This window comes from Thalassophryne amazonica, chromosome 16, assembly GCF_902500255.1.
Source record: "Thalassophryne amazonica chromosome 16, fThaAma1.1, whole genome shotgun sequence".
NCBI classification, from domain to species: domain Eukaryota; kingdom Metazoa; phylum Chordata; class Actinopteri; order Batrachoidiformes; family Batrachoididae; genus Thalassophryne; species Thalassophryne amazonica.
The window spans coordinates 49,396,629-49,410,292 of record NC_047118.1 but is presented as its reverse complement, the minus strand read 5'-3'; the positions used below and the strand labels follow the sequence as shown (position 1 = coordinate 49,410,292).

Sequence of the window (13,664 nt, the reverse complement as noted above, 5' to 3'; positions counted from 1 at the left end):
CCATGCGGCTGGCAATGTTGACTGTGTCACCCCAGATATCGTAGAGTAGCTTAGTGGTGCCGATTACTCCTGCTGTTAGAGCCGTGGTTGAATCCATACGGACGTAAAGCCAAAGCCCAGCATGTTCTTGTTGAAGTCATCTACCACATGCATCATTCCAAGGCAAATTCGAAAAGAGCTCGTAATGGGCATGAGGACGGGCTGCGCCTGCACACTGTTGTGCGTTGAGTCCCGCTGCCGCCATGTACGTTGCCCGATGGTCTTGATCTTTTCAATGTTTGTGAAGGCAGGTTTACGTAACAGTTCATCAAAGTCTCCAATCAGCTCATTGAGGACACGATCAGCACTCTTTTCCTCCTTCATAGCTTTCTTCGTAAAACTCACTGAAGTTAACAATGCTAGCAAATATTACACCCACATTATCATGGGTCTTGGAGTATCTCTGGGTGACCTTCAGTTGCTCGGCCACGTGGATGGGAATGATGTTACGAAGCAGCCAATCCGCCTGGTCCTCATGTTTTGGATTTTGATACGATGTTGATCAGCCTCCACGTTGCCATGATAATGTAGACGATAACTGACCTCAAATTCACGGTTCAGGAACCAGACCAGGAGGAGGAAGCAGGAAAAAGGCCACACAGACCTCAGGCCCCAGAAGATCATGGTGTGGGTCTGTGGACCTGTATCTGACAGATTGCTGGACATGCTGATGGAGTTGTTACCAATACGGTTCTGGTCATGGGACCTAGTAAAGAAAGAAGGAAAGGAATATAAAATCCAAAACATGAACATAAACTTTCTAAAATTTTGCTTGCTGAACTCACAGTGAAAACAAACCACTACAAAGCTGACATAAATTAAATAAAAATATCAAGGCAAAAGTACGGAAGTAAATCTGTGCTATCAGAGACTGAATTTGAATTTTTAAGGTTGAATTTGTTTTAGCATCAAAATAAGAGTATGAAGTTGAATTTGTTTAGCATCAATATTCAGCCTCAAAAAATTCAACCTAAAAAAATTTCAACCTCAAAAATTCAATTTAAAAAAAATACAAAAGCAGAGAGAAGCATCATCCCTGTTCAGATCGTCCAACACCAAATCGAAGGATAAGAAGACGTGATACTTGCTGAATCGTTGGATGATTGACACAGGTATCAAGTACTTACTCCCTGCTTTTCTAATGTTTTTGAGGTTGAATTTTTTTTAACGGTGAATTTTTGAGGTTGAAATTTTTTAGGTTGCATTTTAGAGGATCATTTTTTTGAGGTTGAATTTAGTTGAATTTTTTGAGGTTGATTTTTTTTTTTTTTTTTGGTTCAATTTTGTTTAGGTTGAATTTTTTTAGGCTGAAGATTTTGAGGCTGATATGTTGATGCCAAACCAAAATTCACCTTAGAAATTCACTTCACACTGATTTGTAGTGCTAACAAAAATTCAACCTTAAAAATTCTAATTCAAACTCCCAGGGCACAGATTTACTTCCATACAAAACAATGTGCCAGTGTGGTGATCAGGCATTTAGTGTGGGTTGTAAGGTTAGACCTTACTTGTGTGAAGCGCCTTGAGGCAACCTTGTTGTGATATGCGCTATATAAATAAATGAAAATGTAAATGTAAATGTGTGCTTGTTTCCAGAGCAGAAGTTACAGTTCAGAGCCCCCTGCCCTCCTCCATGTAATAGTTAGGATCAGAAGGGCATCTGGTGTAAACCTGTGTCAAATCCACATGCAGATCCATCTTGAATCTGCTATGGCGACCAGAGGGGAAAAAAAGGGGAGAAGGCCCAAAACTGAGATGTTAGACTTTTTCTGAATATGAAGGTCGCAAATCAGATTTAACATTTAAGATTTGTGTTCTGTGGCCTTACAGACTAGTGAGGAAGCTTGACGTCATGCTCCCTAAACTAACTGATTCCAGTTCAGGAGAGTGTGGCTGAGCCGGATTGAGCGGGATTCGCTGTGGTCTGAACGCAACTGGCAGCTAGCTCTGGGATCATGACGTCAAACTTCCTCACTATGTCCGTGCACCCACAGTGTCCTCTCCACTGTGGACAACGTTCAGTGCGGCTGCAATGATGAATACAACGTTTTTCTCTGCACACACCTTCTACCAAGAATTCCGTCGGGTGAGTTTCCATCCATGTGTCACAATACCCCACATCCAGCTCCCACATCCAAATTAAACGCACCCCGTTCCCACGTCCAGATCACACACACCCGCGTTCCCACGTCCAGATCACACACACCCCGCGTTCCCACGTCCAGATCACACACACCCCGCATTCTCACGTCCAATTCAAACACACCCACGTTCCCACGTCCAGATCAAACACACCTGTGCTTCCAAATCCGGAATACACACAGCCACACTCCCATATCAAGATCAACACACAGCCTGCTCGCACTTCCAGATCAAACACCCTGCACTGTTACGTTCAGATCCAAACTCTCGCACTCCCACTTCTAGACATCGTCTTTCGCTTGAGCCGGACTAAGTTGGACACTTACGTAAAATGAGCCGATTTAAAAAACCAGTCTGAGTGCTATCTGATTCGATAGCCAAACCCAGTTTGAAACGGACATCACCTACTTGTTTATTAAGACTGAAACAATGGCAACATACCATCACTTTTACCACAGGTTGACTTTCAAAGGTTAGGGAGTGCATCCAGTGAACATTTTCAAGTCACTGTACATATCTTGAACATAATTTACATCAATCATCAAGAATACAAATGCATAATACTGCATGGTAAATGTGTCTAGAGTAGGCGGGTTTCAAAAACTGACTGTGCAGAAAGAGACTACTGAGGAAGTCATCGTCTGTCTGTGGCGCCATCAGTCACAGCTGCATTGTGGAGTGAAACAGAAGGATTTTCATACCTAAGCACAGATCAGCTCGAGACTTGAGTGTTCTCTGTGCCATTCTGCAAGCTGTAGTTGAGGTTTTCACATATTCTTGTGGAGAAAATCCTGTTTCACTCCAATATGAAGGTGTATAACGTGTATGCTACAGACTAAAGTTGCTAATTTTCTCCAGTCACAGCCACAGAAGCCAGTTACCCTGGAGTACACTGCAAGCTTCACAGTCACACCCCATCACATTGAACATGTGCATCCCCTGCAGTATTCACGTGTGTGTGTATTAACACCAAGCGCGTTTCAGCTGTGTTTGGTTGTATCACTGCTCAGTCTTTCCATATCATTGTCTTTAATATATATCTTTTATTCTGCATTCTCTAACTTCTGTGAATGTTTTACAGAGCATATTTGTCATGGTTTGCCCCTGCCCGGGCCTGTATGCTGCGTCTCCCGTCTGTGTCTGTCCTCCTTCTCTGATCCCTTTTGGCACATTCTGTGATCATCTGTTTGTGTTACTTTAGTCTCTGGTTTGTTTTCTGTTTCAATTATTTCTGTTAATCATACTTTAGTCATGTCTCTAGTTACACTCTAGTTTTGCCCAGCCCTTGTATTTTCCATTGTGTAATCATTAGTTGAATTTCTGTTTGTTTACTGTTGTCATAGGCTGAATTATCTGTTTTTTTACTTTTGCACTCGTTTTTGTAGTTTGGTCTTAGCCTTATTTATGTTGATATCTTGTCAGTTATTACACTGCTTTTCTGGTTAAGTCTTGTTCTTTCATGTGGGTCTTTATTTTATTTGTTATTATTAGAACTTGGGTTTGCTCAACTTTTTGGTTTTGGTATTTTTATTTGGATCACTGTAGTTTTAGGTTCATCATTTAGTTGGGTCCTGTTCACTTTGCTTTTGTCTGGCTGCACACTCTTGTCTGGTGTTCAGGGTTTGGTTTGGGTGTGTCATGTTCCTTCTGTTTGCCCCCCCCCAGATTGTGCTCCCACACCCGTGTCTCATTCTCTAATTTACCACCTGCCTTATTTAAGTCTTTTGAGTTCAACACCACCTCGCCAGTTCGTTGCGATCATTTGTATCCACGTCCCAGCCTTTATGTCTAGTCCTGTTTTTGCCTTATCCTGTCCTGACCTTGTTTTGGCTTTCGGATCGGCTTTTGCCTCAGCCCAAGTACTTAGTCTCTCCATGTTACTGAATCCTGCTCGTTTTTGATCACACCTTTTGTCTCACACTTGAATGTACCTCTGCATTTGCTGCCTGCCACCTTGTGTACCGAACCACTGCTTTGTGTCCTCCACCTTCTGTGCCAAAAGTTCACAAATCCTGACAATACTCAGTTTCTTGTACATGCACACTTTTTCTTTGCTTGTTTAGGTGATATAGCTGTCCACCCAACAGTACCTACCTAAACGCACACCTCATGTCAAACATTTTATCATATATAAACTTTAACTTTAAATACATTTCATTTGTTAGAGTATTTTTATAATCCTGTGGTTGAAGAATGTGAAGAGCAGAAAAGATGTTTTAGTAACTGGACAGAAGTCATGTTACTTTTTGGGTCATAGAAATGGTGTTTAAAAATTATATTTATATTTTTATGTCTGTGACTTCATTCCCGGTCAGAGAATGTCCAGCAAAAAGATGTTATTTAATATTGCCAGTATGATGTCAAAATATACATTGACTCAACGGGAGACACATCATGATGTGAAAATGTCTGTCGACAGATCATTCCGTGTCTATTTTAGCTGCATGCTGCAAGTGGCACATGTGAAAAAACAGGTGCTGGGACTATGTATTCTCTAGAGGGGAGCAGTACATACAATGCAGCATGCACTTCTGGGAATTTTCTGGGACACAGCCTCCTGCTTGCAGTTTGCAAGGTTTAATATGTTAAGATGGATACCTAAATGAAAACCAACATGCAATGCAGCTGTGATGTGAACATGATACTTGCAGTGCGTTTCAGTTCTAGCTCCTTAAAGTTGCTGTGGGTGTCTTGGTGGAGTCCCTCACTGGTCTTCTTCTTACATGGCCACTTAGTTTCTGAAGATTGCCCACTTGTTAGATTTAACCATACGGTATCATGCTGTTTGTATTTCTTAATGACTGATGTAAATGAAGTCCAAGACATACTTGGTGATGTGCAAATGTTCATTTATCCCCTTACTTGTCTATAAAAATAGGGAGGGGTGTTATTTCAAAAATTTTTGGAATCTATAAATTTGTCTTCTTCTTACATGGCCACTTAGTTTCTGTCATGGTTCTGCCCTTGATGTGCTTTCTGTTATGACTTTTCATTGATCTTTGCTTTCTTGTTCTGTACATCTGTATTTGCATTCCTGCCTTTCATGTTTTCTGTTCATCGTTCATGTATTGTGTAGTTTTGTCTTAGTAGCTGTTTTGCCACATTGTTTTCATTAATTGTTACCTTAGTTTTCACTTCAGTCTTGGTTTTGTTCTGTTTATTTAATTTCTTGTATTATGCTTTAGTCTGGCCTTTTCTGTGAAGTTTACTTTTGTCTCTGCTTTTGTTTTCAGTTTATCACTTAGTCTTCTGTTTAGTCATTTTAGCATTATCTGTTATTCTGTCATCTGTGGGTTTGTTTGCCATTTTGTTCTTAGTTTTTATACTGTAGCCATGGTCAGTTCCGTTCTAGTTTTGTCTTAGTCTTTTATATTCTGGCTGGTCTGTCCACTTTAACATGTACTAGTTTTTGGGGTCATTTCTTTCCGTTTGCATGTCATGATGTTTAGTTGTTTTTTCTGTTTTCTTTCATCTCTGTCTCATTGCACTTGTCTCTGCATTTTGTTATTTCTGTTTTTTCTTCATCAGAATTACCTTTTGGTTTTTGCTGTTCAGTATTTTTGCACTAAGTCACGCCCACCTGAACTTTTCTGTTTCTTCTGTTTGCCATGCCCTCTTCCTGGTTCTTCAACACAGTTGTTCTCACTTTCCTCATTTCCACTTTGGTTATTTAAACTCTCTGCCTTCACTCAAGCCCTGCCAGTTCATTGATTTTCACAGTCCTCATACCAGCCTTTTCATAGCTCTGCCTTGTTTTGCCGTGTACTGACCCAGCTCTGTTTTGTGACCTCGTCTTGCTGCTGCCCACGTACATTGCTTGTGTTAAAGACCTGAGCCTGCCTTTTTGACGACGCCCTGGCCTGCCGACTATCTGTACCTCTGCATCCATGACTGCCTAACTGTGTACCGAATCCAAGCTCATTTTTTGACCGATAAAGCCTTTCAATTTCAATTCCATTGTCTGTGAGTTTTGCATTTGGGTCCCACAACCTTTGGTGCCACATCACCCCGAGTTCCTGACAGTTTCTGAAGACTGCCCACTCGTTAGATTTAACCATACGGTATCATGCTGTTTGTATTTCTTAATGACTGATGTAAATGAAGTCCAAGACATACTTGGTGATGTGCAAATGTTCATTTATCCCCTTACTTGTCTATAAAAATAGGGAGGGGTGTTATTTCAAAAATGTTTGAAATCTATACATTTTTGCATGGAATATGGAAATAACATGAATAAACCATAACAGTATAATTTTTGGGTCATTTGGTTCCAAAAACCCATATGGACGGAGCTTTTGAAAATTTCATGTAACGCGTGAGTCGTATATGTGCTGTTGACGTAGAAAACCACTCTGTTGCTTATAATTAGTTCATTGTGGCCATGTCATTCTTTACATGTGATGATTATGCTCAACTGATGTACTTGAAATAAAAACTACATAGATTTTGTTTGCTACAATTGATCGTACCATATGTACTGAAATTTGGGTTTTTGTCAATTACTCTTAAAAAACACCAGATAGGCTTATTGTTACTATAGAAGTTGAATATAAACTTGGGGTCAAACAACATTCGGAGCCAAATTTCAAGTCTCTAGGTGCAGCGGTTCTCAAGAAATGACATTTTCGTAGATATTTTTGGCGATTTTTTAACCTGATATCTTCACTGGCTCCGTCCATATGGGTTTTTTGAGCCAAATGACCCAAAATTTATCCTGCTATGGTTTATTCCGTGTATATTTCCATATTCCATGGAAACATTTATAGATTTCCAAATTTCTTTAACACCCCTCCCTAATAAAAAGATTGGCTGTAAAAGTGATGATTTAGTTGTGATACATGAATGGGGGCTCATATTTATGGATGAAATTGTTTTGCTTTTGACATTTTTATTTAATTTATATCATGATTGAGATACATCATGATTAATTTAACGAGGACTATTTCTGATACTATTTTGAAATACTAAAAAAATTAATATATGTCAAAGTTCAAGGCAGCACAAACTTTTTCCCAGAATTATAAAAAATAACACAACTATATTTCAGTGTACCCTCCAGAAAAAGAAACTGAGAATACTAGAAGGGATGAGACATAAAGTAGAACTAATGAATCAATTAAGCACATCTAGAATTCCAGAATGACTAAACATATTCTTACTTGCTACAGTCTCCCCACCCCAAAGGGAAACTCAGTCAAAATATTATGCTGGAATACCTGCAGGGGGAGCTAAAGAGCAAAGCCAGCAGGGTCAGTCCCACCAAAGTCGCAAGAGTTGATCGCATCCAGTAGCTCAGCTGGCAGAAGTTGCAATACTGAATGATAGCTATGATGACGGCACAGCAGAGGAACATGGTGAACTGGGCATAAAATAAGTAAAAAGAAATATTTTGTTTAAATGTCACATATTAACAACATCATGTAGTGTAGAAATGCTGCAAATACATTATTCATTCAATCATTTATTCATTTTTGACGCTTATCCAAATCTTCTAACTCATCCTGGGGATCCCGAATCATTCCAAACCAGCTTGGAAGTATGATCCTTCTAGTGAGTTCTGGGTCTTCCCCAGGGCTTCCTTTCAGATGGACGTGCATTGAAGACATCCCTAGTGAGACGACCAGGGGGGCATCCTCACCACAGGTGAAGACAGGAGCATAAATTGACCGGTAAATCAAGAGTCTCACCTTCTAGCTCAGCTCTTTCTTCACCATGATGGTCCAGTACAGTGCTCACAGAACATGAGATCCTGCCCTAATCAGTCTATTAATCTCATGTGCCATCTTAACCCCACTCACGACAAGACCCCGAGATATTTAAACTCCTTCACTTGAGGCAATAACAATCCTCCCTTTTCCAACAGACGATCATGGTCTTAGATTTGGAGATGCTGATCCTTGTCCCCTTTGTTTCACACTCAGCTTCAAACCTGCCTATTGCACAATGAAGGTAACAGAATTACATCATCTGCAAAAAGCAGAGATGGAATCCTGAAGTTACCAAACTGGACAACATCCAGTCCTTGACAGCACCTTGAAATCCTGTTCATCAACATTATTACAAAAAGGATTGTTGACAAGGGGCAGCCCTGGCAGAGTCCAACAGCCACCAGGAACACATCTGAAGTAACACAGCGAATGCGGACACAGTTCCTATTTGGTCGTATAGAGACCGGATCGCGAGTTGCAGTGATTTCAATACATCCCATCCCCACAGGACACCTGAAGGAACCTGGACGTAAGCCTTTTTCAAGTCCACAAAGCATATGTAGAATGGTTGGTCATAATCCCAAGTCCCTTCTAATCCTTGTGAGGGTAAAGAGCTGGTCCACATTCCACAACCAGGACTCTACGAGTAAAGTAAGCGTATAGCAGCTATATTTCATTGATCAGTAAAAAAACTCTGAGATCCGATGTCATCTTCCATTCAGTAATACAAAGGAAATCTGAAATCCCTAATAGTCTACCTGTATGGAGAGCTGCACATCACAGGTGAGAGGGAGAAAGTAGTCACAGCAGGCAGAGACACCAGGATAGCTCCTATAAAGTGACGTGGTACCCAGGCAGAGATGACTCTCATCAGCACCCGAGTGCAACCCAGCGCAGAGTCCAGGTAGAATGCCATACTGCAGATAAGGCAGCACAGGATGCACTCCATAAACAGTTACAATAGCAGCAGAACTAGGCTTTGGAAATCAGAGAAACTGACAAACAAACTACATGCAACTTCAAAGCTACAGGTGTTGAGAAACAGACAGAGAATGAAGAAGTGTCTGTTTCAGTTACTTTCATACAAAAGCCTTTCTGCAGGGTTGTGTGGACTTGTAACCATGTTCAGGAGTGCCGAAAAGGGGAGAATAAGGAGAATGATTCTATGGGCTCATGACTGACAGGTGCCCAGAGAGGCCCCTAATACAATTAGAATACTGACAAAATAATATGACACTCAGTAATAAACTCCCCCCCCCCCCACCCCTTTACATGAAATGGTTCGGTCTACCTCCTCTGTCAGACAGCTGCAGAGCCAAATAACTTTTCACTGACAGCGAGTGGAGGCAGAGATGGCAGGATGCCTCAGAACTCACAAAGCAAAAAATGAAAAACGTTCAGGCAAGAGAAAGCAAAGGGTCAGTCTGTCACCCAGTCCTTTCATAGGCAAGGTGGGTCTGTTAGTGGTTCATGTGATGGAAAGTTCTGGAACATCAACCTGTTCTCTGTTCCTAGCTTTGTCCATAGTTTATAAGATAGCTAATTTTTCTCCTCATATTAGCTCCGGATTTATATATTTCACTGTTGTTTCAGTTAACTAATCAATGCAGGCAAATGTTTAGCAAGCTGCTCTGCTCAAAAAACGACAAGTTCCGAACAGACATACCAAGAACAGCAGCAGCAGCAGTCTGTCAGTCACCCCCTGGCCCACCTGAACAAGCCCAAGTACCCCCCAAGGAAGGAGGTGAGCAGCTGTGTGTTCAATTAATCATATGGAGAAAAACATTCCAAAATAAAAAAATCTGTTGTGTGGGCCGCCAGAAGAGGAGGTACTGCTGGCCCACCACCAGTGGGCGCCCTGCCTGAAGTGTGGGCTTCAGGCACGAGAGGGCGCTGCCGCCACGGACACAGCTGGGGGTGACAGCTGTCACTCATTATCTCTTGACAGCTGTCACCCATCTACTCTACATCATCTCACTCCATAAAGACCAGACGTCATCTACACCTCGTTGCCGAATATCGTACTTCAATGGAGGTAACTTTCTCTGCCTGTAGTAATTGATTCTAAGAGCTATTGTTTTGCAGCTGTCAACCAGAGGACCGGCGTGGGTCGCGACTGTTTCGTCCTACGTCCGTCAGATAAGTGGTTAAACAGACGCTGCACGAGTGTGTGTTAGAGGTGGGGTGGCATTCCCACGTTGTTGTTATGGGGTGTACACACACCCACACTTGACTGTCTTTGTTCTTCGCCAGCAGTACCAGATCCGACAGTCGGGGACGGTGATCACCTGGGAATTTGGGACTTGGCGGCTCCAGTATTCACCAGGTTCTGGGTGGCGGCGGAAATCGTGTGGTTCCGGCTCTTCTCAGGACAGACGTCTTCTATCCTCGAGCCTGCCCACACGTCACCTTTGTGGATTGACTGTTACCATATTCTGAGATTGTCTGTGTATTCGTTGTGTACCTTCACAACATTAAACTGTTACTTTTTGGCTCATCTATGACCGTTCATTTGCGCCCCTGTTGTGGGTCCGTGTCACTACACTTTCACAACAAAATCATTCTGAAAAAGCCTTTTGTCTGTGTTTATTTCAGAATGATATTAATCATTTAAAAAGCATCAGCTATCACTGAAATATAATGTTTGGTCAGTAGTTTGGGACTCTCATCCCCTGCTTTGCAGTAGGAACAGAGAACATTTCTAGTGTGTGCAGACTGGGTGACTGCTCTCAATCCAATCAGAGAAATGTTTACACTTACTGGAAATCAGAAGATTAAATAAACAAAACCATATAACCTTTTTTTTCTTTTTTCTTTTTTTGTCAGAGCATCAGTCTTGCAGCAAATAGCTGAATCTAAATTAAATTCATTATATTTTCAGTGCTTCCCCTACCAAGTAATTACCAATTCATGTTTTTCTTTTCACAAATATGTGAATAATAGTCAAAAATATCATTAAAATTCATAGTTTTATGTAAAAAAAAGTATCTAAATTTTCTGCAGGTGTAGTGGCCGATAAGGGGTGGGGGAGCACTAAGATTTCTTTACATGGGGCCCAAAATCCCTGGCAGCACCCCTGAACACATTATTTTAGAATGTAACTGTTGTCAAACAAACAGAAAATTACAGTTTATTTCTCTAATTTATTACATTTCTGTGTGGAAACACACGAGCAGCTCGACCAGTGGAAGATGAATTCAGTTTTGGACACTGGATTGTTGATTTGACAAAACAAAGTAATATGACAATGTGTCTGCACTCTGAGAAATTGTGTTGGTCAGTTTATACTATTTTCTGAAAAAGACATGCATGGGAGTGTCTCACCGTATTGCAAACAGCAGTGCCAGAGCCTCCAGCAGGGCGGCGACAGCAGTCACAATGAGCACGGAGTGGATAAACTATGCTGGGTGACGAGTGGTCGAAGAAAACAGGCCAAGAGAGAGCCAGAAATTCAAAGCCTTTGCCATGAAGCTAAAAAACTGAGTCAGGTGCACCCCATTTCCACTGATCATCCTTGAGATGTTTCGAGAGCTTAAGCCCCAGTCACACAGCACTAACGAAGGACACCGAAGGCAAACAAAACAAGAAATCTGGACTTACGCTGACTTTCGAAGACATCATTTAACCATCGTCCAGCTTCATTTCTGTAGCTGGCACTTCATCAGAATTTTCAAACCGTTTAAAAATGTGAACGAATCCTGACGACAACCTCAATTCGTCCATATTCCAATTTGCTTTCTGTCTTGACGGTTCCACATTTGTGTAGATCCCGTACCGTCAGCGTTCCATTTGATTGTCGTTCAACTTAACTATTTCTCTCAAATATTGTTCACAAATCTGTCTAAATCTGTTAATGACCACTTCTCCTTTGCTGAGATAATCCATCCCACCTCACAGGTGTGGCACATCAAGATGCTGATTAAACAGTATGATTATTGCACAGGTGTGCCTTAAGCTGGCCACAATAAAAGGCCACTCTAAAATGTTCAGTTTAATCACACAGCACAATTCCACAGATGTCGCAAGTTTTGAGGGAGCATGCAATTGGAATGCTGACTGCAGGAATGTCCACCAGAGCTGTTGCCTGTGAATTAAATGTTCATTTCTCTACCATAAGCTGTCTCCAAAGTTGTTTCAGAGAATTTGGCAATACATCCAACCTGCCTCACAACTACATACCCCGTGTAATCACACCAGCCCAGAATCTCCACATCAAGCATGTTCACCTCCAACATAGTCTGAGACCAGCAACTCAGACAGCTGCTGCAACAATCAGTTTGCAGATCCAAAGTCTTTCTGCACAAACTGTCAAAAACTGTCCCAAGAACGCTCATCTGCATGCTCGTCATCTTCATCAGGGTCTCAACTTGACTGCAGTTTGACGTTATAACCAAGTGGGCAAATGCTCACATCCGATGGCGTCTAGCTGCTGATCGACTCTATGCGAAGATGTGTTTCACTGTGTGAGGCAAATGATACCGACTCGTTTTCTGATCTCCCCACCCACCCAACCCCAGAAACCCCAATAAAGCAAAATTGCACATTTCAGAGTGGCCTTTTATTGTGTCAAGCCTTTGTGAACAATATTTCAGGAAAAATAGGTCTTTTGTTATATAGAAATGTTTTCGATTCCTGAGTTCACTCATGAAAAATTGGAGCAAATACAAAGTGTGGTGATATTTTTGTTCAGTGTATAAGGTCCCACAGTTGACAGTTCATGTCAGAGCACAAACTAAACATGAAGTCAAAGGAACTGTTTGTATACCTCAGAGACAGGAATGTCTCGAGGCACAAATCTGGGGAAGGGCATACAATAGGCATGTGAATCTCATCACTGACAATTCGATACGCACCTTGATACACTAACAGCAATATGATACATATAAAACATTATGATATTGACAATACGACGCGATTCACCCCTGGTCCCGATTTGATATGTATTTGATGGTGATTCAATTGTGATACGATGCAATTTGGTGTGATACGATTAGGGATGGGTATTGGTAAGATTTTTTCGATATCGATGACATTATTGATTCCACTTTTCGATCCGAATTCATCCATCATCAACGATTTCATAAATGCTGCCATTGACACAATTTACACTTCGAAGCCAATCAGAAAAAAATCTTACAGATTGCTTGCGGAACTGCTGTGACGTAGCATGGGCACAGAAAGCTAAACATCACGCTACACTACCTACGGATGTTGGTTGCTGCTTACGTGCTTTGCTCCTTCTATACTGAAGAGCGACACTGGCGGAGTTTTGAACCTCTGTGCCCATGTGACGTCACACATCACTGTTATAGCAGACGGCATGGCCGCCAGCTGGTGTCTTTAAACCAGCCATACAAAAACGTTCGTGACTTTAACATAATTGATCACACATGCCTACAACTTTTCATATGGGCTCTCAATATCATAATATACCAACCCAATCATAAATTATGTTAACTTTTCCATTCCTTAATAAATATGAAATTGATCAATGGATCCTTGATCTCTGGACATAAATAAAAATCAATAAAATCTGTACATGGTCACTGGATCCTTGATGTATACGAGTATGATGGATCCTTGATCTCTGGACAGAAACAAAATTAAAATCTGTAGTTTTTGTCAAAAGCATTTCCTTTCAGGTATTAATGACACAAATGGAGTTCCACAGGCTCTAAGCTGAGCTCTTGCAGCCGGCTGCACTACACATCAGGATGTAATTCATAAAAAAAAAACAAAAACAAAAAAAAAACGCAGGACGTCTCATTTTGGGGA

General features: G+C 41.3%; 1 protein-coding gene across 1 annotated transcript; it reads right to left on the bottom strand.

The window, feature by feature from the left end:
* Window positions 1-453: 453 nt before the first annotated feature.
* LOC117528725 (adenylate cyclase type 9-like) lies at window positions 454-11,316 on the bottom strand. The gene is made up of 4 exons (XM_034191362.1): window positions 11,214-11,316; window positions 8,648-8,806; window positions 7,398-7,540; window positions 454-745 (listed from the first exon to the last, which is right to left on the bottom strand). Exons 3-4 carry the CDS (start codon window positions 7,532-7,534, stop codon window positions 454-456), a joined length of 429 nt encoding a protein of 142 aa, XP_034047253.1. The 5' UTR covers window positions 7,535-7,540; window positions 8,648-8,806; window positions 11,214-11,316.
* Between the last annotated feature and the right edge of the window lie 2,348 nt (window positions 11,317-13,664).